The sequence below is a fragment of the Callorhinus ursinus genome, unplaced genomic scaffold (assembly GCF_003265705.2).
Source record: "Callorhinus ursinus isolate GAN/ISIS: 27379988/994484 unplaced genomic scaffold, GSC_fseal_2.0 scaffold14, whole genome shotgun sequence".
Lineage (NCBI taxonomy): Eukaryota > Metazoa > Chordata > Mammalia > Carnivora > Otariidae > Callorhinus > Callorhinus ursinus.
In genome coordinates, this window is record NW_027397076.1 from 15,265,985 (window position 1) to 15,287,611 (window position 21,627).

Consider the following 21,627-nt stretch of genomic DNA (forward strand, 5'->3'; position numbering starts at 1 on the left):
ACCCCTACCCTCCTCTCCAACCTCTCAGAGAAACACTTTCCCTCTCAGGAAGTCTAAAGACTCCTTGCAACCACCCTTCCATGAGCAGACACAAGGCACTTCCTTTGAGGTCTTCTCTAACCCCTCAAGGCAGGGTGATGGCACCTTGCCCACAGGTAACTATTACTGCCTTTAGCCAGGCATTTTACAATAAACCATTCAGAGAATTTAAGCTCCTGTGCAACATGGGATCCTGAGACACAGACCTTGGGCTTCAGAGCCCAAGAAAACCGGGGTTCAAACCATGATTTCACCAGTTCCTTGTCAAGCTATTTTCTTTCTCCAAGCCTCAGTTTTATTTTAAATAAATGGGGAAATACCTACCTTACCAGTTTGTTGCAAGGATTAAACGGAATGATAATGCAAGCCAGAGAACCCAGGAGATTGTTTACTAAGTGTTCTTTCCTCTCCTCTCCATCTCTTCCCCTGGGCTATCAAAGTTCAGTCATGCAAGAACAGTTTTTTACTCTTTTGTATTCCTCATGAATAATACAGTGGGCATGCAATAAATGTTGGCAGAACAAAGGGGAGAGGGAAGAAAGCAGGTTGAGAAGGGCAGGAGGGAAGAAAGGAAGAAGGAAATTAAATAATGAAATGAATCAATGAATGAATGAAGCCAGAAGCAAAAAAGAGACGCTGATCTGTTAGAGCTAAAGAGGTATTTTATATATTAGTCATAGGACTTTGAGAATGTCCTGTTCTTCCCTACTCTCTCCTATCCCAACTCTGCAAGGATATCTGCAGACACTACTGTGTCACTAAGAAAAGATACTCAATCAAAAGACTGGCTGATCAACCACGAAGCAGTGTAGTTCAATATAGGATTGGCACACGTATTTTTTTTTTTTTAATTTGACAGAGAGAACACAAGAAGAGTAGCAGGTAGAGGGAGAGGGAGAAGCAGGCTCCCCACTGAACGGGGCGCCCGATGCGGGGCTCGTTCCCAGGACCCCGGGATCATAACCCGAGCCGAAGGCAGACGCTTAACCGACTGCGCCACCCAGGCACCCCACGTATATATATATTTTTTAATGCATTCCTCAATTTGTTCATTCCTATTCTGCTCTAAACACTGGACTTGTTACAAAGAAGGATACAAATAAACTGATCTTACTCTAGTGAGGTCTCAGTTACAGAGGACATATAATACCTAGGTCACTGGTGGTGTTAAACCAGTCATCCAGGGAGGAAAAAAAAACAGCGAATTTGTTGTGTCTGCCAATTTCTGTGGGGTAACTATTCCCACCGTGGCCGATTTCAATCTGCCAATGATTTACTCATAATGATTGAGCTCACAAAATCCCTAAGTACAGTGGACCCCCCCCTTCTCCACGGGGGATGCATTCCAAGACCCCCAGTGGATGCCTGAAACACGGGTAATACCAAACCCCACATATACTATGTTTTTTCCTATACATGCCCACCTACAATAAAGTTTAACTATAAGTTAGGCACACTAAGAGATGAACAGTAAGGCTAACATAGAACAATGACAGCAATATACTGTAAGAAAAGTTTATGTGAATGTGGTCCCTCTCTCAAAATATCTTACTGTACTCACCCTCCTTGTGATGAGATGGGAGATGATAAAATGCCTATGTGAGCAGAGGAGGCAAAGTGAACGAGGCAGGCGTTGCAAGGTCGTGCTTGGCTACCGGGGAACTTCTGACCCTACGTCAGGATGAGGATCACCTGCCTTGGGGACCGCGATGGGTCATGGGTAATGAACAGAACCGACAGTGAAGCGCTGGATGAATGAACAGGCACCACTGCATCTACCACCGGCTCTCAGGAACCCTGGGCGGGCCACTGATCCTCCATCCCCCGTACTTTCCTCACTCGGCCATCTTTTTAGCTACTCTGCTGTTTATTAAGAGCCTCGCTGCCTGACGGATGAGGAGAATAAAATGAGATCAGAGAAGCAGCTGATTTTTCTGTCAGTGGTTCGAGCAAAGGAGACTGAATGGGGAGGAAGTCAAAAGTATTAGCTAGAACGTGTTTATGGGCTTCTATTATCCCCATTCTCTCTGCCCCATATTACTGCAGTTAAGTGAAAGCAGATGCCCTAATCAAATGTGCAAAATACAAACACGCTTTCTGACCAAATACCGACTTGATAGCCACAACCTGGAAACAGAAACAGGGAGAAAGCAGCTATAGTGGAAACCTCAGAAAGGTCAAATTCATCAAGATGGCAGAGGGGATGTTAAAATGGGACTTTCTCTGGGTAGGAACAACATGGAAAATATTTTTTCTGAATGTTAAAGATCACAGCAGCTTTCTGGACCCAAATCTAAACAGGCAAAAGCATACCAAACTAACAAGGGAAAACCGTTTGGCAAAACAAATTTTTATCTTAACATGGCTGGAAACCGGGTAGACTCAGGAAGGTTTTCGGAAGTTCTGCGATGAAGTCTCACCCTCTCTGCCACAGGAAAGGGGCTCGTTGGGTGGTTATTTAGTCTTTGACAGAAGAGGAAGGTGGCTGGCACCATCTCCTTCCCTCTCACTAGGACTCTGGCTTGCCTTCCCCTTCCCTGAGTTTCTAACAGAGGCAGCACCACATGAGTAATACTTCACACAATGTGCTCCGATCTCTCCAGCAAGGCAGAGTTCCTCCAGGTGAAGGATGTAGTTCAGAGTTAAGCGTTGTCTATACAAGCACTTTTCTTTTTATGGCTCGGTACATGTTTGTTGATGTGAACCCCGTTCCCGGTGACCACACTTGTCCATCCAGTCTGATCCAAAGCTCCTGAAGGCGTAGGAAGGAATATCTAGCTCTGCTCCATGATTTCAGCTTCCTTACTGTCTAGGCATTTGGGATCCCGGGGCTCTTCACCGCCTACGGTAGTGACAGCTGTTACTTTACTTTTGTAGTGAAGTGAAGGAACCCGAACTCAAGCCAGAGACAGGAAAAAGCAGAAAAATCAAAAATATGTGGCGAGAATCCGAGGACAAAAGAGGCCTACGTGGGAGGACGGAAACAAAATGATCACAGATTCACGCTTTCAGAGGTGACAAAGGAGGGGTGGAGGGCATTTCCCTTCCATTCCAATGGAGAGCAATTTAACAGTGAAGAAGGAGCGTCTGGTACTTTACATTAAACACACACACACACACACACAAATATGCCCATAACCAAAGTGTGGCATTTGGGGCCACCTCCTTGTTTCACAACCTGAAAGCAATCAAAGAGAGATTGGGGACAGATTTAATCTTCAGATATTCTAAATCACTGGGTTACCCAACTCAAGGAGAATATAATTACTCTCTTTCACTGCAGTAAATAAGCCTGGGCAGGGCTGTGTCAGATGAGCTAAAAGGCACATTTATGACACAACGGGGAGAAAGGCAGGCAGCAATTCACTGTGCCATTATGCCCAGGAACAGGCAAAACACAGAAGGAGCTCCACTGGTGAGGACGGGAGGGTGGGGGGGGTCACCCAGGCACCCATGGCTGGGTATGAGTCCCCTCTGGCAGAGGGAGAAAGGAGATCACAAAACACACATGGATGGCAGGTTTCAGATTTTAAAGCAGCAAATAGATTAGAAACGTAGAGGAGTTAAAATTAACGCCGCACTCTAATGTGGATCAGGACATCATGAACCCCGGCAGAAGCTCTCCCCAGGGTTGGGGTGGAAGGAGCCAAGAACTGATATTATCCCACATAGCATTCCAAAGGCCTTCTCTAAATTTTCAGAGGCAGAAAAATGTGATGTTAAAAGCACTGTAGGGGGGCGCCTGGGTGGCGCAGTTGGGTAAGGGGCTGCCTTCAGCTCAGGTCATGATCTGGGGATCCTGGGATCCAGTCCTGCATCAGGCCCCCTGCTCAGTGGGGAGCCTGCTTCTCCCTCTGCCTCCTCCCCGCTGCTCATGCTCTCTGTCTCTGTCTCTGCTCTCAAATAAATAAAGTCTTTAAAAAAAAAAAAAAGGCACTGTAGGGCTTGCAGGGTAGCAAAGAGGAACACGGACCATTCACACACAGGATAGAAGGGTGCAGCTTTCGCAAATATGAAACCCGAGGTTAGACGACCTGGGCTCAAACACTAACCCTGCCATTGAGCTGCTGAACCGTGCGCACGCACGGGCATGTACACACAAATCTCCTGGGTCTGGAAAACCTTCTTCAGGAAAGTGTCAGAACTAAAACATATGATCTGAAAAGTGATTTCAAGCTTTAAAATTCTAGGAAATAAAATACTGGGAGAGGTGACAGGCCTCTTAGTAAATGAAAGGCCTAGAATGAATGACAACCCTTAGAAGCATTAGAAGCGAGACCCTGACCAAGGAGCCAAGACAGGCCTCGGCCCAGCTGTTTAGATGGAACCACAGTCACTCAACCCCCACTACCCTGTGCCTAAACCGACAACCGAGAAGGGCACGGCCTGGTCTCAGGACATTCCATCCCTTGGATTATTTGATGACGTCTCTGTCTCCTAACCTCCTACCAGGGTACAATTTTCTAAAAGCAGAAAAAATCCTTCCCAAGAAAATAAACACTCGAAACAACTGTCCCATTCTGTTACCTATTTGGATTACATAATTACTATGAAGTCAAGACTTTCTTACTGACATGCCAAAAAAGAACTCTCAGCTCATAAGCTAAACTGCCTTTTCTTCACTGTCCAAAGCTCTAAAAAAAACCCCAAGTCCCTAAAAAGCAGTCCCTAGAGCCCATTCCGATGGAATAAAAAACTCCACTGTCACAAATCTGCTCAAAATAGAAACTCACATCAAAATATTTTAAGTCCATGGAGATAGGTAAATTCTGTGTACTCTATTCTTTTAACAGTAACAACCATAAGACAACATACCCTCACTAATGCCCCAAAGTGCCCTCTGTAGGGAAAGAATACTGGCGATTTTTCCTGGCTCTGCTGAGGATAATTTAGTCAAGTGCACATCCTAACTTTGTGGTTCGGCCATCTGTAAAATGGGGCTAGCAACAATCGGTAATGGGCAGCATTTACCAGCAACTGAGTAAGACAGTTAACCCTCTCCCGACTTACCTCCACACCAGAAAAAAAAACCCACTGGGCCAAGGTGATGTGAATCCCACAGAGTACATTAATGAAGGTACCCATACTTCTCCCATTGAGGCAGCAGTAAAAAGGCTGAGGCTTCCTTTTACAGCCTGTTCTAACTTGTCCATCTGGATCAATGTAGAAATAGCAGCAATTTGCTCTTTGTAATTCCTTTCCAGGAATAAAAAGGGCTGGGATGTTCCTGGAATGCCTCCTCAGGTGTACCTCCTGTGATCACTGAACTTTGCTCATTCGGTCGGGGTGAAGATTAAATGAGATAATGCATGTAAAGTGCTGAGCGAGAACTCGAGTCGGTCAACTCAGTAAGTAAAGGATGTTTGTAAACAGCACAGCAAAACAACCCCCACACCCACGCCCTGAAAAAGACTGTCTCCTGATGCTTATCAGCTTACTTGGAACAGGGAAGATTGAAACATTAAGGCAATGGTTCTAGAGCACACCCCAGAGATCTTTGCTCTCCTCTGGTTTTCTCCTAACTAGCCACCTGCTAAAGCTAATGCAGACCTTGTCACAGTCCCGTGAGTACTCATACCCCCACCTGTCTGTCCAACTCTCAGCAGTGACAAGTATCAGAGTCCGAATCAATGAGAACAGAAATGCAAAAGACCTTAAAGAAATTGCAAAGCCCCTGGCCCCGATCCTTTGGAGGTTTGCCAGAAAAGTCAGACACCCCACATTAAACAACTGTTGTCAGTGGGGAAAAGGGGCAAATTAAGCACAGAATCTGAAGACCCTAATGAAAAGGTCCCCATCATAGAACAGACCCCCAAAAGTATCGCTCTTCTTTAAATTTTAGGCTACAAATAAATCTCTTCCTAAGGCACACCTAGCAATCTTTTGTGTTTGGCTCTGCTGTTTGGACATGCATAGTTAGGTTTTCCTTCCAGGCACAAAACGATTTTTCAAGGGCTTCCTGAAAATGTGAATATTTTCATGACATGGAGGTAAGCAGATTTTACTATAATTTATAACTAAGTTTTCTAATTCACTTTGGGGCACACACATGATCTACAATGTTCGCTTTCCCAATGACACACCAGAGTACGTAACTACACAAGGTATTTTTTAAGGCTGCAAAATGAATACTGTCTGGACTGTAAAATTTAAAGATGTTCATCCGCAACAGTCATGAGACTGTGTGACAAAAAATAAATAGCCATAAAACTTTTAATTTTTATTTTGAATTATGCCTACTCAACCCACAAAAGACCAGGATGTGTACAATCTTTGTAAGTTTCTAAACCATGTTTTTGGAAGCACCCAGGGCATTAGTGTGATGCCTATTCAATGTGTAAAAGACCAGGCCACTGGACAATACTTGTCCTGTCGAAACCATGCTTTCCAAAACGCAAAGGGCTAATGTGGCCCATAACTTTAGAGAAGGGTAAGTCATGTTCTACCACTTGCTGAATAGTTGGCTGATTTCACGTGACATGAGTTTTTATGGCAACTGTCTATTACCATGAATGTGTCCGTTCTCTACAATTCAAAGTAATAAGTGCAACTTGTAAAAGTCAAGTTTTTTTTTATTTAATACATTCTAGTCAAATAGTAACAGCAGTAAATAAACACTTTGAAAAAACAGGCAGGTATCCCCCTATATCTGGAAGAGAATTAAGTCAAAGTATTCTACATGGTAGAAGGGAGACAACTGCTGATGTCCATGGTTAGACAATTTAAGGACAACTTGTTAATTTCTACAGCCATTTCCAAAAAGTCAATGGCAACAGGTTGGGACACAGTTACTTGAAAGGATCAAATGTCTGTATCTACATGGTTTTATTAACAGGGATTGAGTTGCACCTGTAGAGCATGACATTCTTGTCTTTAGCCTTAAAGGAAAAGACAAAGTCTTTTCCGTGTGCACCAGTTTGAAATAGTTCTGAGATAAGGCTCCCTTAAAACGGATTACTACAGTACTCATTCACATGAGAGAGTTCATACGTGTAGTAAAAAGTCATATACAGGATTTCATGGTCACCTTTTTGGTTGATTTGGTTAATTGCATAAATGAAGGATAAATACTCACAAGCTTATCTGTTTAACAAAACTCCTAGGTACATCAAGAATGCAAAAAGAGAAAATGGCCTAGAGGGGACTCTGACCACCAGGCATCTAAAATGGAGGCTAAGCCCGGTGTCAGTTGGGTTCCTCCACTCCTTCTGTACTCCTGCATCCAGTTCTCTCCCTACTACCAGGGCGTGGACCTTTGACCTAATAAGGAGGAACCTCAGAAAGGCAAAGGCATTCTGATAAAATGTTCCTTTCAGCCTTTCCTTGGGACATTTTGTTTTTAACTTAGGATTAACCGGTCTTGGTCAGCCTTAGGAAGGTAAGCATCACTCTCAGGTGAAAATATTTGGGGGAACTTTAAATAGCTAGCTACCTCGGCACAGGTTTAAATTAGATTGACTTCAGCTGTTTTTAGAATCCCGAGTAGTTATCCAGAGCAGTCACTCAAGTTTTGGTTCTCTTTGACATAGCTGCATTCGGAGAGACTCTATACGAGGCATGGTTAGAAAAAGAGAAACACTTATACCTGGAATTTATATTCTTCCAAGTAATCTTTTAGTCTTGTTGGTAAAGGCAGTCCCCAGATGGTACCGGTACATTTGTTAATGGTGAGTCTACAGAGATGCTGCAGAGGTGGCGCTGATGTGTAGAGCGGTTTGGTCAGGTAAAGGTGAACGGTGCCGTTCCGGGGGGCTTCTGGGCCCGTCCGCTTATCCTTGCACATCTGAACATAGTAGTCGATCAGATGAACCACACTGTCAAATTGTTTAAGCTTGGACTTGACACATATGATAGAGTCCAATCTGAATTTCCCATCTTGGTATTCGATTCGCAGATTAGTTGGTCCAGCTGATGTCTTAACAGATATTGTTAGTAGGTAGTCTGAATGCGAGCTATCTCTAATCAAGAAAGTTCCTTCTGGTGCCTCTTTTAATTTCTCTTTGGCTTCATTAACAGTCATACTTCCCCAGTACCAACCTGGGGTTTTTGTTCAAAAAGAAAAAGAAAAGAGGGTAAAATAGTTATTATAAGGAATTTTTAAAATAGGACAAATACCTGGCAACAGTTTTTCTAGCTCTAAGTAGAAATGTGTGAGTGAATATTTACCAGAGACTACCACAAATAATTTCGGTAGAAATTTAATGAAAATTAATTTTCATTAAATTTCGGTAGAAATTTAATGAAACTTTAAATGAAAATTTAAAGAAACATTATACTTTATGAACCCAAACTAAGAGTCAGCTTTTGGCTTTAAAAAATAGCTTTCTGTAGCTGTTCCTTAAATTATCCAAAGATTTTTCTCCTAATGAAACAAAAGAGTATTTGCAGTATGACACACTGGCTGACAAAGCATGATGCTTCTAGCACTATTCAAGTGAAATCAAAGCAATTTAGAGATAAATCAGAAGTTAGAAATAAAAGTCATGCCCTTAGAAAAGTGGAAAGCCCAACTCCAGTAATTCCAACAGGGTAAAAACCGAAAAGAACTTTTGGGAAGGTTGGTATCCACCCTCCCCCTCCCCAAATCTGTTCAGGGCTGCATCTGTGTTCAAAGCCCTTGGAAAGCACTGCTATTTACGTCTTCTCAAAGTGCAGACCCAGTCTAACAGCTTGTTTGTTGCTTTGATTACAACTACCGTATCAGTCATTGAGAAATGAGGGAAACCCCAACTGATAATTAGCACTTCAAGTTTACAATCTGCAACTCCTTCGGACTTTGCCCTAATCCAAATCCGATCACAACCGTCGGTCTCCCCAGCATTCTCGATTTGATCGGCCTGCGTCCATCCCGTTTTCAGCAATGACTTCGAGACCTTCTGCTTAAGAAGTCTGACAATTTGCTTTCTTCCCCCACCCCCACCCCCCAAAAAAACAGCTCCGATACCTGCAATCTGCCGGCCTGCCCCGCTGAGGGAGAGCTGGTGGTCGGCACTCAAAGACCGGAACTGCGAGTGACTCTTCCCTCTCCCTTGTGCCACCAAAACTTCAACTTAGCCCCAAACGTAAGCTTTTAGGATCCAGATTTTGAAACCTTGCGTAGTTTGCCAGATTGTCCTCCCCCCCCATCTGTTCTTTCAGACGCCGAAAGACGACAGCGGGCCACGCAAAGCGCAGGACTGCCCTCGAAACCAGCAACACCCTGGGCGCGCAGCCCCTGAAGGCCGCGTTCTGCGGGGGCTCCGCCGGCCGCTTTCCGCCCGGCTCCGCGGCAGCCGCCTGCGCCCTAATCTGTCGGTGCTTGGAACTTGGCCGCCAAGATCCCGGGCTGCCGCGGCGGCTCTGCTCGGGAGCCGGATGCAGCTGGAGCCGCAGGCAGCGCAGCGCCCACTCGCCGCGCGGGTTCCCCGCGGAAAGGGAGGTGCCTGGCACTTTCTCCCGCCAGGGTTCAAGCCCGTGTACCAACTCCCGAGCGGCCGCGGCAAACAAAGGTTCCAGCGCCCTACTAGGCTATTTTCAAGAAGCCCTTCTCGCGTTCTGCCCTCCCCTAGGCCTCAGAGTCCCTCGAGAACCACTTTTCTTTCGCATTCCCAAGGACCCAGGGCCGTGCGGGCATCCTCTCCGCGGTCCCCCGCCCCGAGGCGGAACGGGAACCGAGGGGCCCTAGTTCCATCCCATTCTCTGCTCCCCACCGCGGCCCCGTTTCCTAGCCGCGCTCCCCGCCAGCAAAGCCTGCAACCGCGTCTTTGGGGAAGCTACCCCTGTCGCCCGCGTCGCGGCGTTTCAGCTCCTTACCTGTTTGACTGAGCTCCCGTAGGGCCTTCGCCAAATGCGCCGCCTCCGGGGACGACTCCTCCGCGGACCCCGCGGTCCCCCATTGGCTCTGCGTCCCTTCCGCGCCATTCCCGGAGGGCTCGAGGCACCGCAGGGTCATGGGAGAGGGGTCACCGCGGCAAAGACAGGTGGCCACCCGCGATGGGGTCAGAGCGGGGCACGCGTCCTTCTTGGAAGTCAGTGCGAACCCAAAAACGAGTCCCTGCGGGGTATCCGAAATGGTGGAGAGGGAGGGGATGGGGTGCTTCTGGTTCTTCCTCCCCAGGTTCCAGTGGACGAATGGCAAAGTCCCCTGCAGGCGCGGTCACCCACAGTTTGCCTGCAAAAAGAAAGTATGGGTTTGGGTCAGTCCAAGCTGGACCCCCGAGGCTGGGGTGTGGGTGGGGAGACAGAGACGCGGAAAATCCTGGGGACTCCTCCGCGTCTATGCTCCTGCACCATTTAACCCCAAGCATCCAGTGACTGCCCCGGCCCAGCTGTAGAGAGAGGATAAAGAGAGAGCAGGGCTCCAAGACGCAAGAGTTGCCGAGGGGGGAGGGGGTGGGGAGGGACAGGATGAGGGTGGGGAACAGGGTGTCTTCCCGCCCAGGGCTACTGGCTGAAACCGCAGACTAGCAGAGCAAAGTCACCTGCGGGTAGGGTGGCAAATAGGCCCTAGTCAAGGACAAGCAGAAAAATCGGAAAGAATAGGAGAGATCCCCAAATTGGCACTCCTGTGTCTCACTCGCCACAGCCCGGGGGCTCCGGGACGAAGCACCCTGAGTCGCCAGCCCGGGGCGCCAAGGTGCAGAAGCTGCCGCACCCTCCCCTCCGCCCGTTTCCCAGCGCCAGCGTGGGGCAGAGGTGGGGGGCCCCGCCGCGCGCAGTGGCGGCAGCCGCCGCGGGCGCTATCGAGGAATCGGCCCAAGCGCGCAGCCCTCGCGGGGGCTCGGGGCTGAAACCCCGGCCGGGGCAGAACAGGCGGCAGCAAACGCCGCTGGACGTGTAAGACAACGATCGCGGAGCCCTTACCTCGGCCTCGGCCGCCGCCTCCACACCAGGCAGCCTCCCCAGTGGACATGGGGCGGGGGAACCGGGAGGGGCCCGGGAGAGGAGGGGTGTCTGCCCGAGTTTCCCCTGTTGACTTTTAATTTGGGAACGAGATGCCTGGGGATGCGCTCTGCGGCAGCCAGAATTCTTGCGCAGAGGGCAAACAAAAGCGCCGGGGACCATCGCCTAGAACCCCCGGGCTCCGAAATCCCCCACCCTGGCCAGCTGCTGGCTTTTCCTCTGGCTGCGACCAAGGAGGTGGGAAGAAGAGAGGGAGGAGGAAGGAGCTGCTAGGGCGGGAGGCAGGCGGGTGGGGAGGAGCGGCAGATCAGGTTATTAGGAGGATTATTAATTTGGATGGCAGTTTGGGGCGGGGGAGAAAACTCCGCGGAGACTTCCCGACGTCTAGAAGGAGCCGAAGAAAGCAGGCTGCAGCGCCCGGCTGCGGGACAGAGCCGCGGCTCCGACTCTGTCTCCGGCGGTTCTGAACTGCGGAAGCCAAGGCCGCCCCGCGCTCGTGGCCGCGCCCCGGTGCCCTCCCCGGCGACCCCCCTTGGGGAAGAGCCTTCGGGCTCCTCGGACCAGTACCTGCCGCCAACGCCCGGCCGAGCTCCTCCGGCGCCCCGGTTGCGGGCGCAGGGGATCCTGAGGTTGTGCGCGCGGGGCCCCGGGGCGCACTGTCCGCGGCCAGCGCAGCGCCGGTAGCGGCGGGCTAGGAGGCTCATGCTTCAAGGGAAGCCCAAGGCCCGCGAGCCGCGGTGGCGGCGGCGAGACATGGCAAGAGTTAAATGTCTGTCCCCGGAGCCGGGTGTGCGCGCGACTTCCCAGCCCCGCGCGCCTCCCTCACCCCCGCCTCCCTCCCCTGTCCGCGCTCGCCTTGCGCCCCGCCCGGCTGCTGCGGAGGCCGCTTTCCAGGAACTTTCCAGGAATCCACCTCACGTGACCGCGGCCCCCGCTTCTGCTTTAAAGAGGCTCCGGCGCTAATGCGCAGGCTTCAGGGGAGGCGGGCTCAGAGCGCTCGGTGCGGGGCTGGGCGGCCGGGCTGCCTGGGAGTCCGTCCGCCTCCGACTCGGCCGCTCCGAGGGCTCGGAGGCGCGCAGGAGAAGCGCCCCTGCCACCGCCGTCCCCGCTGCGCCGGCCGGAGCCTGCCCCCCGCCGTGCCCGCCGTGCCCGCCGTGCGCGGGGGTCTGAGGACTGAGACTTCCACGGTCAGCCGCGGGGCTCTGTCTCTCCCACCCTCTCCGCGCCTTCTCGACGCGACCCTCCCGGCAGCACATTTTGTGAGCGGGGTGTGGGAGGGACGGGGGGGGCCGACAACGGCCCCTCTCGCTTTACAGCACAGTAACGGAGTGGGAGAGGCCCCTTTCCAGGCGCCCGCGGTCCCGACCGACAGCCGGAGATGAGGGCCGAGGGGAGCGGGCCGGAGGCGGTGCCCTCGCCCAGGTCCTAGAAGGCAGCCCGCGGGTGCAGAGCGGCGCCTCCTTAAGCAGCGCTAGCGGCTCTCAGTCTCCTCCCCCAGGCGCTCCAGCTCGCCGTCTCCCGCACCGGCCCCGCCGGGCTCCTCCTCTCCTCCTCCTGCTCCCCCACTCCGCTCCATCGTCTCCTTCCGGCGGGCAGCCCGGCTCACCTGCACTGACTGCTGAGGGGGGCGCCCTTACCTGCGCGCCCCGGTGGTGCTGGGCGGCCGGCCTCGGTGCCTGCAGTCCCGAGAGCTCTTGTCTCGGCGATTTCCCGCAGGCCTGGCGCCCAGGGACTGGGAATTCGGAAAGATCCCGTCACTTCCCTGCGCGGAGACCCTCACCTCCTCCCACCCGGTTGGAGGCCACCTGGCCTCAGTTGGAACTCAGCTCCTTGCCTGCATGCCCGTCTCCAAAATGTGACCTACTTTAAGTGTGACCTACTTTTTTTGAAAACCATTAACACTCACGGGAAAACCGGATCCAAAATTTCGATAACCATTTTTCTTTGAAATACTATTCTATTGCATCACTTGTCAAAAGCTTGAAAGGTCAATGGCCACTTTCAGTTGAAGCAGGGGCTAAGGGGAAATTGGGCGCGGAAGGGGGAGGAGGCGTGGGGGAGGCGCGGCTCACAAACCTTGCCTGGTGCCCCCCCTGCTGGCCCTAGGAGGAAACGTAAACCAGCTTCCTGCCTTCCATGCCAGGAGTCAGGGAGGAATGGTTTTCTCAACAATTTTCCAGCTTTTGAGTAAATAACTCTGCAAATGATAGGCAGGTGAGCCAAGAAGTGAGGGGGCATTTCCCAGCTAACAAAGGGCTTTGCCAACGATAGAGTCGTGTGCATGGAATCATGTTTTGTTTTTTAGTCTTCCATGTGGAGGGCAGAGCTAATTCAACCCTGGTTAAAACTCCCTATAAAGTAGCTGAATAATTTTGCCCAAGTCATTTAACTTGTCTTTGGACCCTCGGCCTTTTCTATAAAATTAAGGGACCAGACTCCAGTCCTGGCTCAGGGACTGGGATGAATGAACAAATCAGATTCCATGCAGAGTTTGTGTATAGTCTGAGGCCCAGAACCTTTAAGAACTACTAGTCAGGGGCGCCTGGGTGACTCAGATGGTTAAGCGTCTGCCTTCGGCTCAGGTCATGATCCCGGGGTCCTGGGATCGAGTCCCGCATCAGGCTCCCTGCTCCTTGGGAGCCTGCTTCTCCCTCTGCCTCTCTCTCTCTCTCTCTCTCTGTCTCTCATGAATAAATAAATAAAATCTTAAAAAAAAAAAAAAGAACTACTAGTCATACTAGGGTTCACTATGTTCTAAATTATTCCATATGGCTTCTGTTCCTTTCTAAAGAATCCCAGATGAAGGGTGTACCCACTGTTCTGGGTAGTTTAAATAAAAAGATTTTGTCAGTTGAATATGCCAGCAACCCTCATCATGTGCTTTCCTGTTGCCTCCTAACACGTGCCATTCCCTCTTTCTCGCACACACTGTTCCCTCTTCCTGGGTTGCCCTTCCCCAGATTGGGTATGTGGCCAGCTCTCATCATTCAAGTCCGGGCTCAAAGTCACCTCTACAGACAGTCACTGTCCACAAAAATTACAGTGAGCACAATGTCAGCTGTAGGGGCACCAAACTTTGTAGCAAAGTAAGATTCCGACTTTTGTTTCTGAAATGTTTCCCAGTGATACCCAGCATTTTGTTGGCCTTTTAAATCCCCAAGAAACACATATGGGAGCCTCTTAGGAAAATATTTGTGGGATCATAAGTGAAAAAAGGTAGAATATGAAATTGTATCTATGTTATGATTACAACATAAAATTATGTATGCCTGTAGGCAAAAACAGAAGGAAATGTGGAGAAATGAAAGCAGCTGTTTTTAGGGTGGCAGGATATGGGTGAATTTTTAAATTTGACTTTCCTAATGCTTTTCCAGTATATTTTTTAAAAGATTTTATTTATTTATTTAGCAGGGGGGAGTCGGAGAGAGAGAGAAGCAGGCTCCCCGTTGAGCAGGGAGCCAGATGTGGGACTCGATCCCAGAACCCCGGGATCATGACCTGAGCCGAAGGCAGACACAACCCACAGAGCCACCCAGGTGCCCCTTTTTCCAGTATTTTGGATACAGTTCTCATTTTCCAAAACTGCATGTGGATCAGTGTCTTCAGTGACTCGAAGGGAGTAGAGTGTAGTTTGTAGAGCTTATGACCCCAGTCCAGATGGATCTCTCTCCTGAACTCCCAGACATGCCACTCAGCATTGCCTTTCAGATGTCTAATAGACATCCCCAGTTTAACACGTCCCAAACCGAGACCCGATAATTTCTTAAAACAACCCCCTTTGAGACAAAAACAAAAGCAATTCCTCCATTTTCCCCCATCTCTGAAAAATGTCATTTCTAGTCTTCAGTTGCTCTGGTTAAAAGCCTTAAAGTCATCCTTGACTGCTCTTTTTCACATACCCCACATCCCACGTTTTGGCCAATCTTTTGACTCTGATTTCACAAAGAACTCAGAATTGAAGCTCTTGACACATTTCCAGCATATACCAGCCCAAGCCTGGCTTACCAGTCTTGGCCTGGCTGACTGCTGCAGCCTCTTGCTGCCACCCTTGTCCCTCTGACAGACTCTTCCTGACAGAGCAGTGAGAAGGATCCTGTTTAAAATGACAGATGTTGGTGAGGATCTGGAGAAAGGAGAACCCTCCTACACTGTTGGTGGGAATGCAAGCTGGTGCAGCCACTCTGGAAAACAGTATGGAGGTTCCTCAAAAAGTTGAAAATAGATCTATCCTATGACCCAGCAATTGCAGTACCGGGTGTTTACCCCAAAGATACAAAGGTAGTGATCTGAAGGGGCACATGCACCCCGATGTTTATAGCAGCAATGTCCACAATTGCCAAATGATGGAAAGAGCCCAGATGTCCATCGACAGATGAATGGATAAAGAACATGTGGTATATATATATACAATGGAATATTATGCAGCCATCAAAAAAGATGAAATCTTGGGGCGCCAGGGTGGCTCAGTTGGTTAAGTGTCTGCCTTCGGGTCAGGTCATGATCTCAGGGTCCTGGGAACGAGCCCAACATCGGGCTCCCTACTCAGTGGGGAGCCTGCTTCTCCCTCTCCCTCTGCCTCTTTGCCTACTTGTGATCTCTTTGTCAAATTTTAAAAAAATGAAATCTTACCATTTGCGATGATGTGGATGGAACTAGAGGGTATTATGCTAAGCGAAATAAGTCAATTAGAGAAAGACAATTATCATATCTCACTGATACTAGGAATTTGAGAAACAAGGCAGAGGATCATAGGGGAAGGGAGGAGAAAATGAAACAAGACAAAATCAGAGATGGAGACAAACCATAAGAGACTCTTAATCTCAGGAAACAAACTGAGGGTTGCTGGAGGGGAGGGGGTGGGAGGGATGGGGTGGCTGGTGATGGACATTGGGGAGGGTATGTGCTATGGTGAGTGCTGGGTGTTGTGTAAGACTGATGAATCACAGACCTGTACCCCTGAAACAAATAATACATGTTAATTAAAAAAAAAAAAAACAATGATCCTTTTTAAACCAAGCAATGGCATGTCCCTCCTCTGCTCCAATCCAAATGGCTGCATCACACCAGAGTGAATGACAAAATCCAAGTAGCCACTCACAACATCCTACAAGATCTGGTTCTATTTACCTCCCTGATCCCTCCTGCTCTGTTCCTTGATCACTGCCTAAGACACGTTGGACTTGTTTCCAAGACCGACTGTCCTTGCTCCTTCTTCAGAACCTTCTATGCTGTCTCCTTGACCCACCATGCTCTTCCTTCAGATAACTGCATGGCTTCCTCCCTCACTTCCTCAGACCTTTATTCAGGGCCACCTTCTTAGTGAGACCGTGCCCGACCACCCTATTCAGAATCGACCCACCCCCACACACATTTCTCTCTGCTCCAGTTTTCTCCTTAATGCTGATCACTATCTAACCTAGTTTATATTTTATTTCCTGTCTTTCTCCTTCATTAGAATGTAAGCTTCATGAGGACATGTATTTGGATTTGCATTGTTCACAGCTATGGCTCAGCACCTCGAATAGTCGCCATCACGTAGCAGCCATTCCACGGGACTGCTGAAGGAGTGAACAGATGGGCGGGTGGTGTTTAAGCAGTGTGGCTTTAAAGTTAAACTGCCCGGCAGGGTCCTCACTCTGCTACCATTTGCTACATGACTTAACTTTGGCAAATTAGTTAGCCTTTTACAGAGATAATACTGGAACTTACCTCATAGGGCCGTGGTGAGAACGAAATGCGATCATCTATATCTCGTATCTCTATATTTCTCTAAATCTCTATCTCATCTCTGTTCTGTTCAGTGGGGCAGGTGCCTGGCTGCAGTGGGGAACTGTCACTCTACTTGAAGAGGGAAAGGAGAGTGATTTTCACAAAGCTGGAGAGTTTCTTCTGTTGCCCGCATTGAGGAATTGCCAAGGCCTGAAAATCTCTGTGTGCCAAAGTCAAACTGGATGTTCTTGATTTGCAAGACAGATGCTCTAGCACCAGAACTGACAAGTGCTCCACACTGAGCTTTTGCCTAGCTGCGGAGAGTTCTTTAGTTTTTGTTTTAGGGGTGGGGGAGCTATAGGATGGTTGTTGGCTCTTGTGTTGGAAGTGCCTGGGAGCAGAAGGTCCACTTTTAATTGGTCACCGTCTCTTCCTTTTAAATTTTGCCAGGTTACCATCACCACCACAACCACCATCACACATACCCTGCCTCCGGGAATCTCCGTGATTCTGGAACCCACTCCTCTGGAGAGCATGTGACCTAGGTTAGTCAATAGAAGTACCTTATTCCCCTGGACATGGGGTTTTTCCAGAATCACAGCCCAAGAAGATTATTTTTTTCAGGATTTGATGTAAGTGCTGCAAGAGGACTGATCCCTCCCCTTCCAAGAGGATGAGCAGTAGTGACCATGTAAGCCAACTTTCCTACCACGTAGGAGTCCATCAAAGAAGAAAAGCAACAGAGAGGAAAGCAGGGCTCAGGTTTGCGTGAGAGGAAGAGGTTCCCGAGTACTTGACTCCCATATGCCTGAGGCTGCACTACCCTTGGACTTCTCAGGTACCGGAGCCAACGAGTTAATTTTTCCCTACCTCGTTTGGTTTGGGCTTCTGTAACGTGTAATCAAAAATGCTCTTGTGGGGTGTGGTGAGTTGGATAGGGAGGAATCCATGGGAGGGAATGGAACAGAGAATTGAGAAGATGAAGAACAGAGCTGTCTTCTGTATGATAAGCATCTCTTACTTCCCCTCTGGTCCTTCACAATGCCAATTCCCTTTTATAATGTCCTGCTTGCTCCATCCCCATAATGGAGGACACTCCCTGGTGTCCTGGCTGGCTTCAGTGCTCTGGGTCAGGGACTGCAGGAGGGAAAAGCCAGGCGGATGGCTTTCCCCTAGACTTCTAGAACCCAGGAACTTGGGAGATGGCCATGCCCTTGGTCTTTGTATGCACAGAAGTTGAGGGGAATCATATTCTAGAACAGTAGTTATTAATATAAAGTCATAGATCTTTCAGAAATTCTGGTAAAATCTATGGACCAGAGTTCACAAACCACCTGCCTACGGGCCATATTTGATCCCACAGGCTGTTATGGCTGGTATGCCAAGATTCTTTTTTTTTTAATTAATTTTTTAAAAGATTTTATTTATTTATTTGACAGAGAGAGAGATAGCAAGAGCAAGGAACACAAGCAGGGGGAGTGGGAGAGGGAGAAGCAGACTTCCCACTGAACAGGGAGCCCAAGGCGGGGCTCGATCCCAGGACCCTGAGATCATGACCTAAGCCTAAGGCAGGCGCTCAATGACTGAGCCACCCAGGTGCTCCCCAAGATTTAAAAAAAAAATATGAGTCACTGGAGCGACGGTGATGGGTATTAAAGGAGGGCACATTCTGCATGGAGCACTGGGTGTTATACGCAAACAATGAATCATGGAACACTACATCAAAAACTAATGATGTAATGTATGGTGATTAACATAACATAATAATAATTTTAAAAACCATTAAAAATATGAATCAAATTAAAATTCTGGAGATTTGGGGCACCTGGGTGGCTCAGTTGTTAAGCGTCTGCCTTCGGCTCAGGTTGTGATCCCAGGGTCCTGGGATCGAGCCCCGCATCGGGCTCCCTGCTCCGCGGGAAGCCTGCTTCTCCCTCTCCCTCTCCCCCTGCTTGTGCTCCCTCTCTCGCTGTGTCTCTCTCTGTCAAATAAATAAATAAATGTCTCTCTCTCTGTCAGATAAATAAATAAAATCTTTAAAAAAAATTTTTTTTTAAATTCTGGAGGTTTCACCCCCAAAGTGATCCAGATTCCTGCTTTCTCTTAACCAACCCTGAACTCTGTCAACACCGGATCCCGTTCCCTCAAGGCAGGGATCAGCTGAAGCAGGGTAGTGCCTGCCTGTGTGGAAGGCACATTCACCACAGTCCTCCCGTTCACCTCAGTCCTCACCATCCCCTACAGTCTCCCCAGCACTGACTACCATTTGCCATTGGTCATCACCCTTGCAATGTTGTTTCTCTTATGGTGAAGAAGTATTTCTCTGGACCTAAGTCTCTACCAGAAGCAGGGAAATGAAAGATCCAAAAGACTGGATATTTCAAGACAAATTGGAGAAACCTTATTTCTCTGTGAAAGTGAAACATACTCCTCTGTGTATAATGAGCCAAGGGTGTGCAAGTTCTCAGACCTGACCTATTTCATTCTTCTATATTCCTACATGGCCCAGGCATTTGTATACGGGCTCCATCTAAGACTTTCTCTGTGGAAAATGTCCTGGAAGCACAGATTTGGGGGATCAATTGAGAATCTGAAGGCCAACTACGAATCCCGAGGGTCCTCGTGACCTCAGGTGAGAACCCTGTGCTGAGGGTGATAGCCTCCGTTGAAGTACTGCTCCGGAGATAAAAGTCTGCCTTCAGCATCGTACGGGACTCTCTTTATTGCAATTGGTCTATATAGTCAGAGGATCATCAATTGTAAGACTTTGGTGTTAGAAAGGACATTATTGCACTAGTGCAGAATAATTTTCTTTGTCTCTTTTCTTCTCCCGCATGATGTTCTAATCCTCTGGCCTCCTTGTTTCTCAAACACACAAAGCCTAACTCAGGGCCTTTGTACTTGTTCTCTCTGAAATGTTCTTTCCACAGTATTCTCATGGAATCACTCCCTCACTTTTTTTTTTTTTTTAAAGATTTTATTTATTTATTTGAGAGAGAGAGAGAGAATGAGAGATAGAAAGCACGAGAGGGAAGAGGGTCAGAGGGAGAAGCAGACCCCCCGCCGAGCAGGGAGCCTGATGTGGGACTCGATCCCGGGACTCCAGGATCATGACCTGAGCCGAAGGCAGTCGCCCAACCAACTGAGCCACCCAGGCGCCCCTCACTCCCTCACTTTGTTCGGTCTTTGCTCAGAGAGGCTTCCCCTTTTTTATCAGTGACCATTTCTTTCTCCCGCTTTATTTTTCATCTCAGCACTTACTACTACCTGATGTGATAATGGTTTTTATTTGTCATTTGTTTCATGTCTCTCTCCTCTTGGAACATAGGCAGGGACTTTGTCTATATAATCATCACTGTGTTCCCAGTGCCTAAAGAAGCTCCTGGCCCCTAATAGATACCCAGTAAAAAGTTATTGAATGAATGAATGAACTGAATGCTTCTACAAGTAAGGAAACTGAAAGGCTTTTTTACTCCCTTCTTTCTGGCCTGGGTGCCTTGAATTCTCATCTTCCCCAGCTAGATGTGCTTCTCACCCTAATTTATGGTTTAAACTTTCAGACTCTGGTCTGCTACCAAGAGGAACTTGGCTGTTTTAGAACATCTCCTTAATCTCCTGGAGCCTGACCTCACAACTATGGTACTTAGTAGACAGCATGTGAGGGACTCACCCGCCTAAGAAACATTCATGAGGCCTTAAATGTTCCAGGCCTTGTAGACAAATATAATTCAGCCCACTCTTAAGGGGGTCTCAGTTTAGGGAGAGAGACACCACTGACAATTCATTCTAACGAAGGGTTAAAAGTCATGGAGAAATGCACAGACTGGTTTTGCAAACAGCTGGGAAGCACCACTCCAAACCACCTTGGGAAGTCCCAAAAGGCTTCACAGGAGGGGTGTTTCTTGATCAAGCCCCTTAACTTCCCTGGATTCTTGTTTTCTCATGAAAAATTTGGATTTGATGAGCAGTTAGGTTTCCTTCTCATTCAAGTCACCCTCCAAGCCCTGTTCCAGGGCCTCCCAAAGAGCAATTGATGGTGTTATTAGACCTAAGCCTGGGTGGCTTAGGTATGTTTGATTTTCCAGAGAAGTTCACAAAGGTCGAGGCCTGGAATGGTGATGTGGTAAGCAGAGCAGTCAGAAGAAATACCTGTTAGTAAATAACAAACACCGCTCCTGGCTTAGTCATGGAATTCTGAGAAGCACCAGCACCCAGTGAACCAATCTGGAGATTGGCAGTCATGGATGAAACTAACTTTAACCTAAGGCATGTGGCAGAGCTACAAAAGGCAGCTCTGAATAACACAAACAGTCAGCACCTCCACGAGCCACAGGACAACCTCTATATACGCTCCACATAGAAAGGCCAGCAGACCACACATACAGGCCTTTTAAGCTAACCTAGCACATTACACTACGGCGGTCATGCCCCGACATAATGGAAAGCAATACAGTATCTTCAGTTCGCCTGTATATGATGACTTAAATCTCTCTTCACCAATATATTATGGCCTATACCTGATTTTATTCTTGTAATATTTTGACAGTGGTAAAAAAAAAAAAATGCCACTTTGCATGGGAATAAATAAAGCCAAAGTAGATTAGGTAGGTTGTTCTGTACTTGTAAACAAATCGTCCTTAGGAAAACAGTATAGGGTTTAATATGAACAAAGAAAACATTTTAAGTGGGAAAGTAGCTTGGAGGGTAAGTTACTTTTTAAATAGGTCATTCAAATCACTGAAAGTGTTATTCCAACAAATGTGGCTGTAATATTTTCAAAGGTTATTTACAATATTTGAACCAAAGCAAGTGATAAAGAGTTGAGGGGAAAAGTGAGTTTCCTTTGTTTTGTTTTAAAACACTCCCAATCAAGAAACTGTTACATTTCAGTATATGCCAACAATTCTAAAATAAACACAAAAGTGAAGTTTTATTTCGTACAAAATAAAAAAAAAATCTATTTAGAAAAACTCTGTGAACATTGTGCTGGTAAGTCCT

General features: G+C 48.2%; 1 protein-coding gene and 1 long non-coding RNA gene across 5 annotated transcripts in view; one reads left to right on the top strand and one right to left on the bottom strand.

Moving 5' to 3' along the window:
- Positions 1-6,590: 6,590 nt before the first annotated feature.
- On the bottom strand, positions 6,591-13,591 carry SOCS2 (suppressor of cytokine signaling 2). Of its 4 annotated transcripts, none has more exons than XM_073900523.1 (3): positions 12,558-13,591; positions 9,832-10,189; positions 6,591-8,076 (listed from the first exon to the last, which is right to left on the bottom strand). In XM_073900523.1, exons 2-3 carry the CDS (start codon positions 9,968-9,970, stop codon positions 7,619-7,621), a joined length of 597 nt encoding a protein of 198 aa, XP_073756624.1. In that variant the 5' UTR covers positions 9,971-10,189; positions 12,558-13,591; the 3' UTR covers positions 6,591-7,618. The 4 variants fall into 4 exon arrangements, with proteins under 4 accessions (XP_073756624.1, XP_073756623.1, XP_025738401.1 ...); XM_073900522.1 differs by having other exon boundaries at positions 12,527-13,591; XM_025882616.2 differs by lacking the exon at positions 12,558-13,591 and adding an exon at positions 11,488-11,829.
- LOC141374087 (uncharacterized) overlaps positions 10,227-21,627 on the top strand; it is a 41,769-nt gene continuing 30,368 nt past the window's right edge. Inside the window, exons 1-4 of the long non-coding RNA XR_012380653.1 lie at positions 10,227-10,854; positions 17,080-17,174; positions 17,254-17,467; positions 19,139-19,261. This is a non-coding gene — a long non-coding RNA (uncharacterized lncRNA). The remainder of the gene's footprint in view (positions 10,855-17,079; positions 17,175-17,253; positions 17,468-19,138; positions 19,262-21,627) is intronic.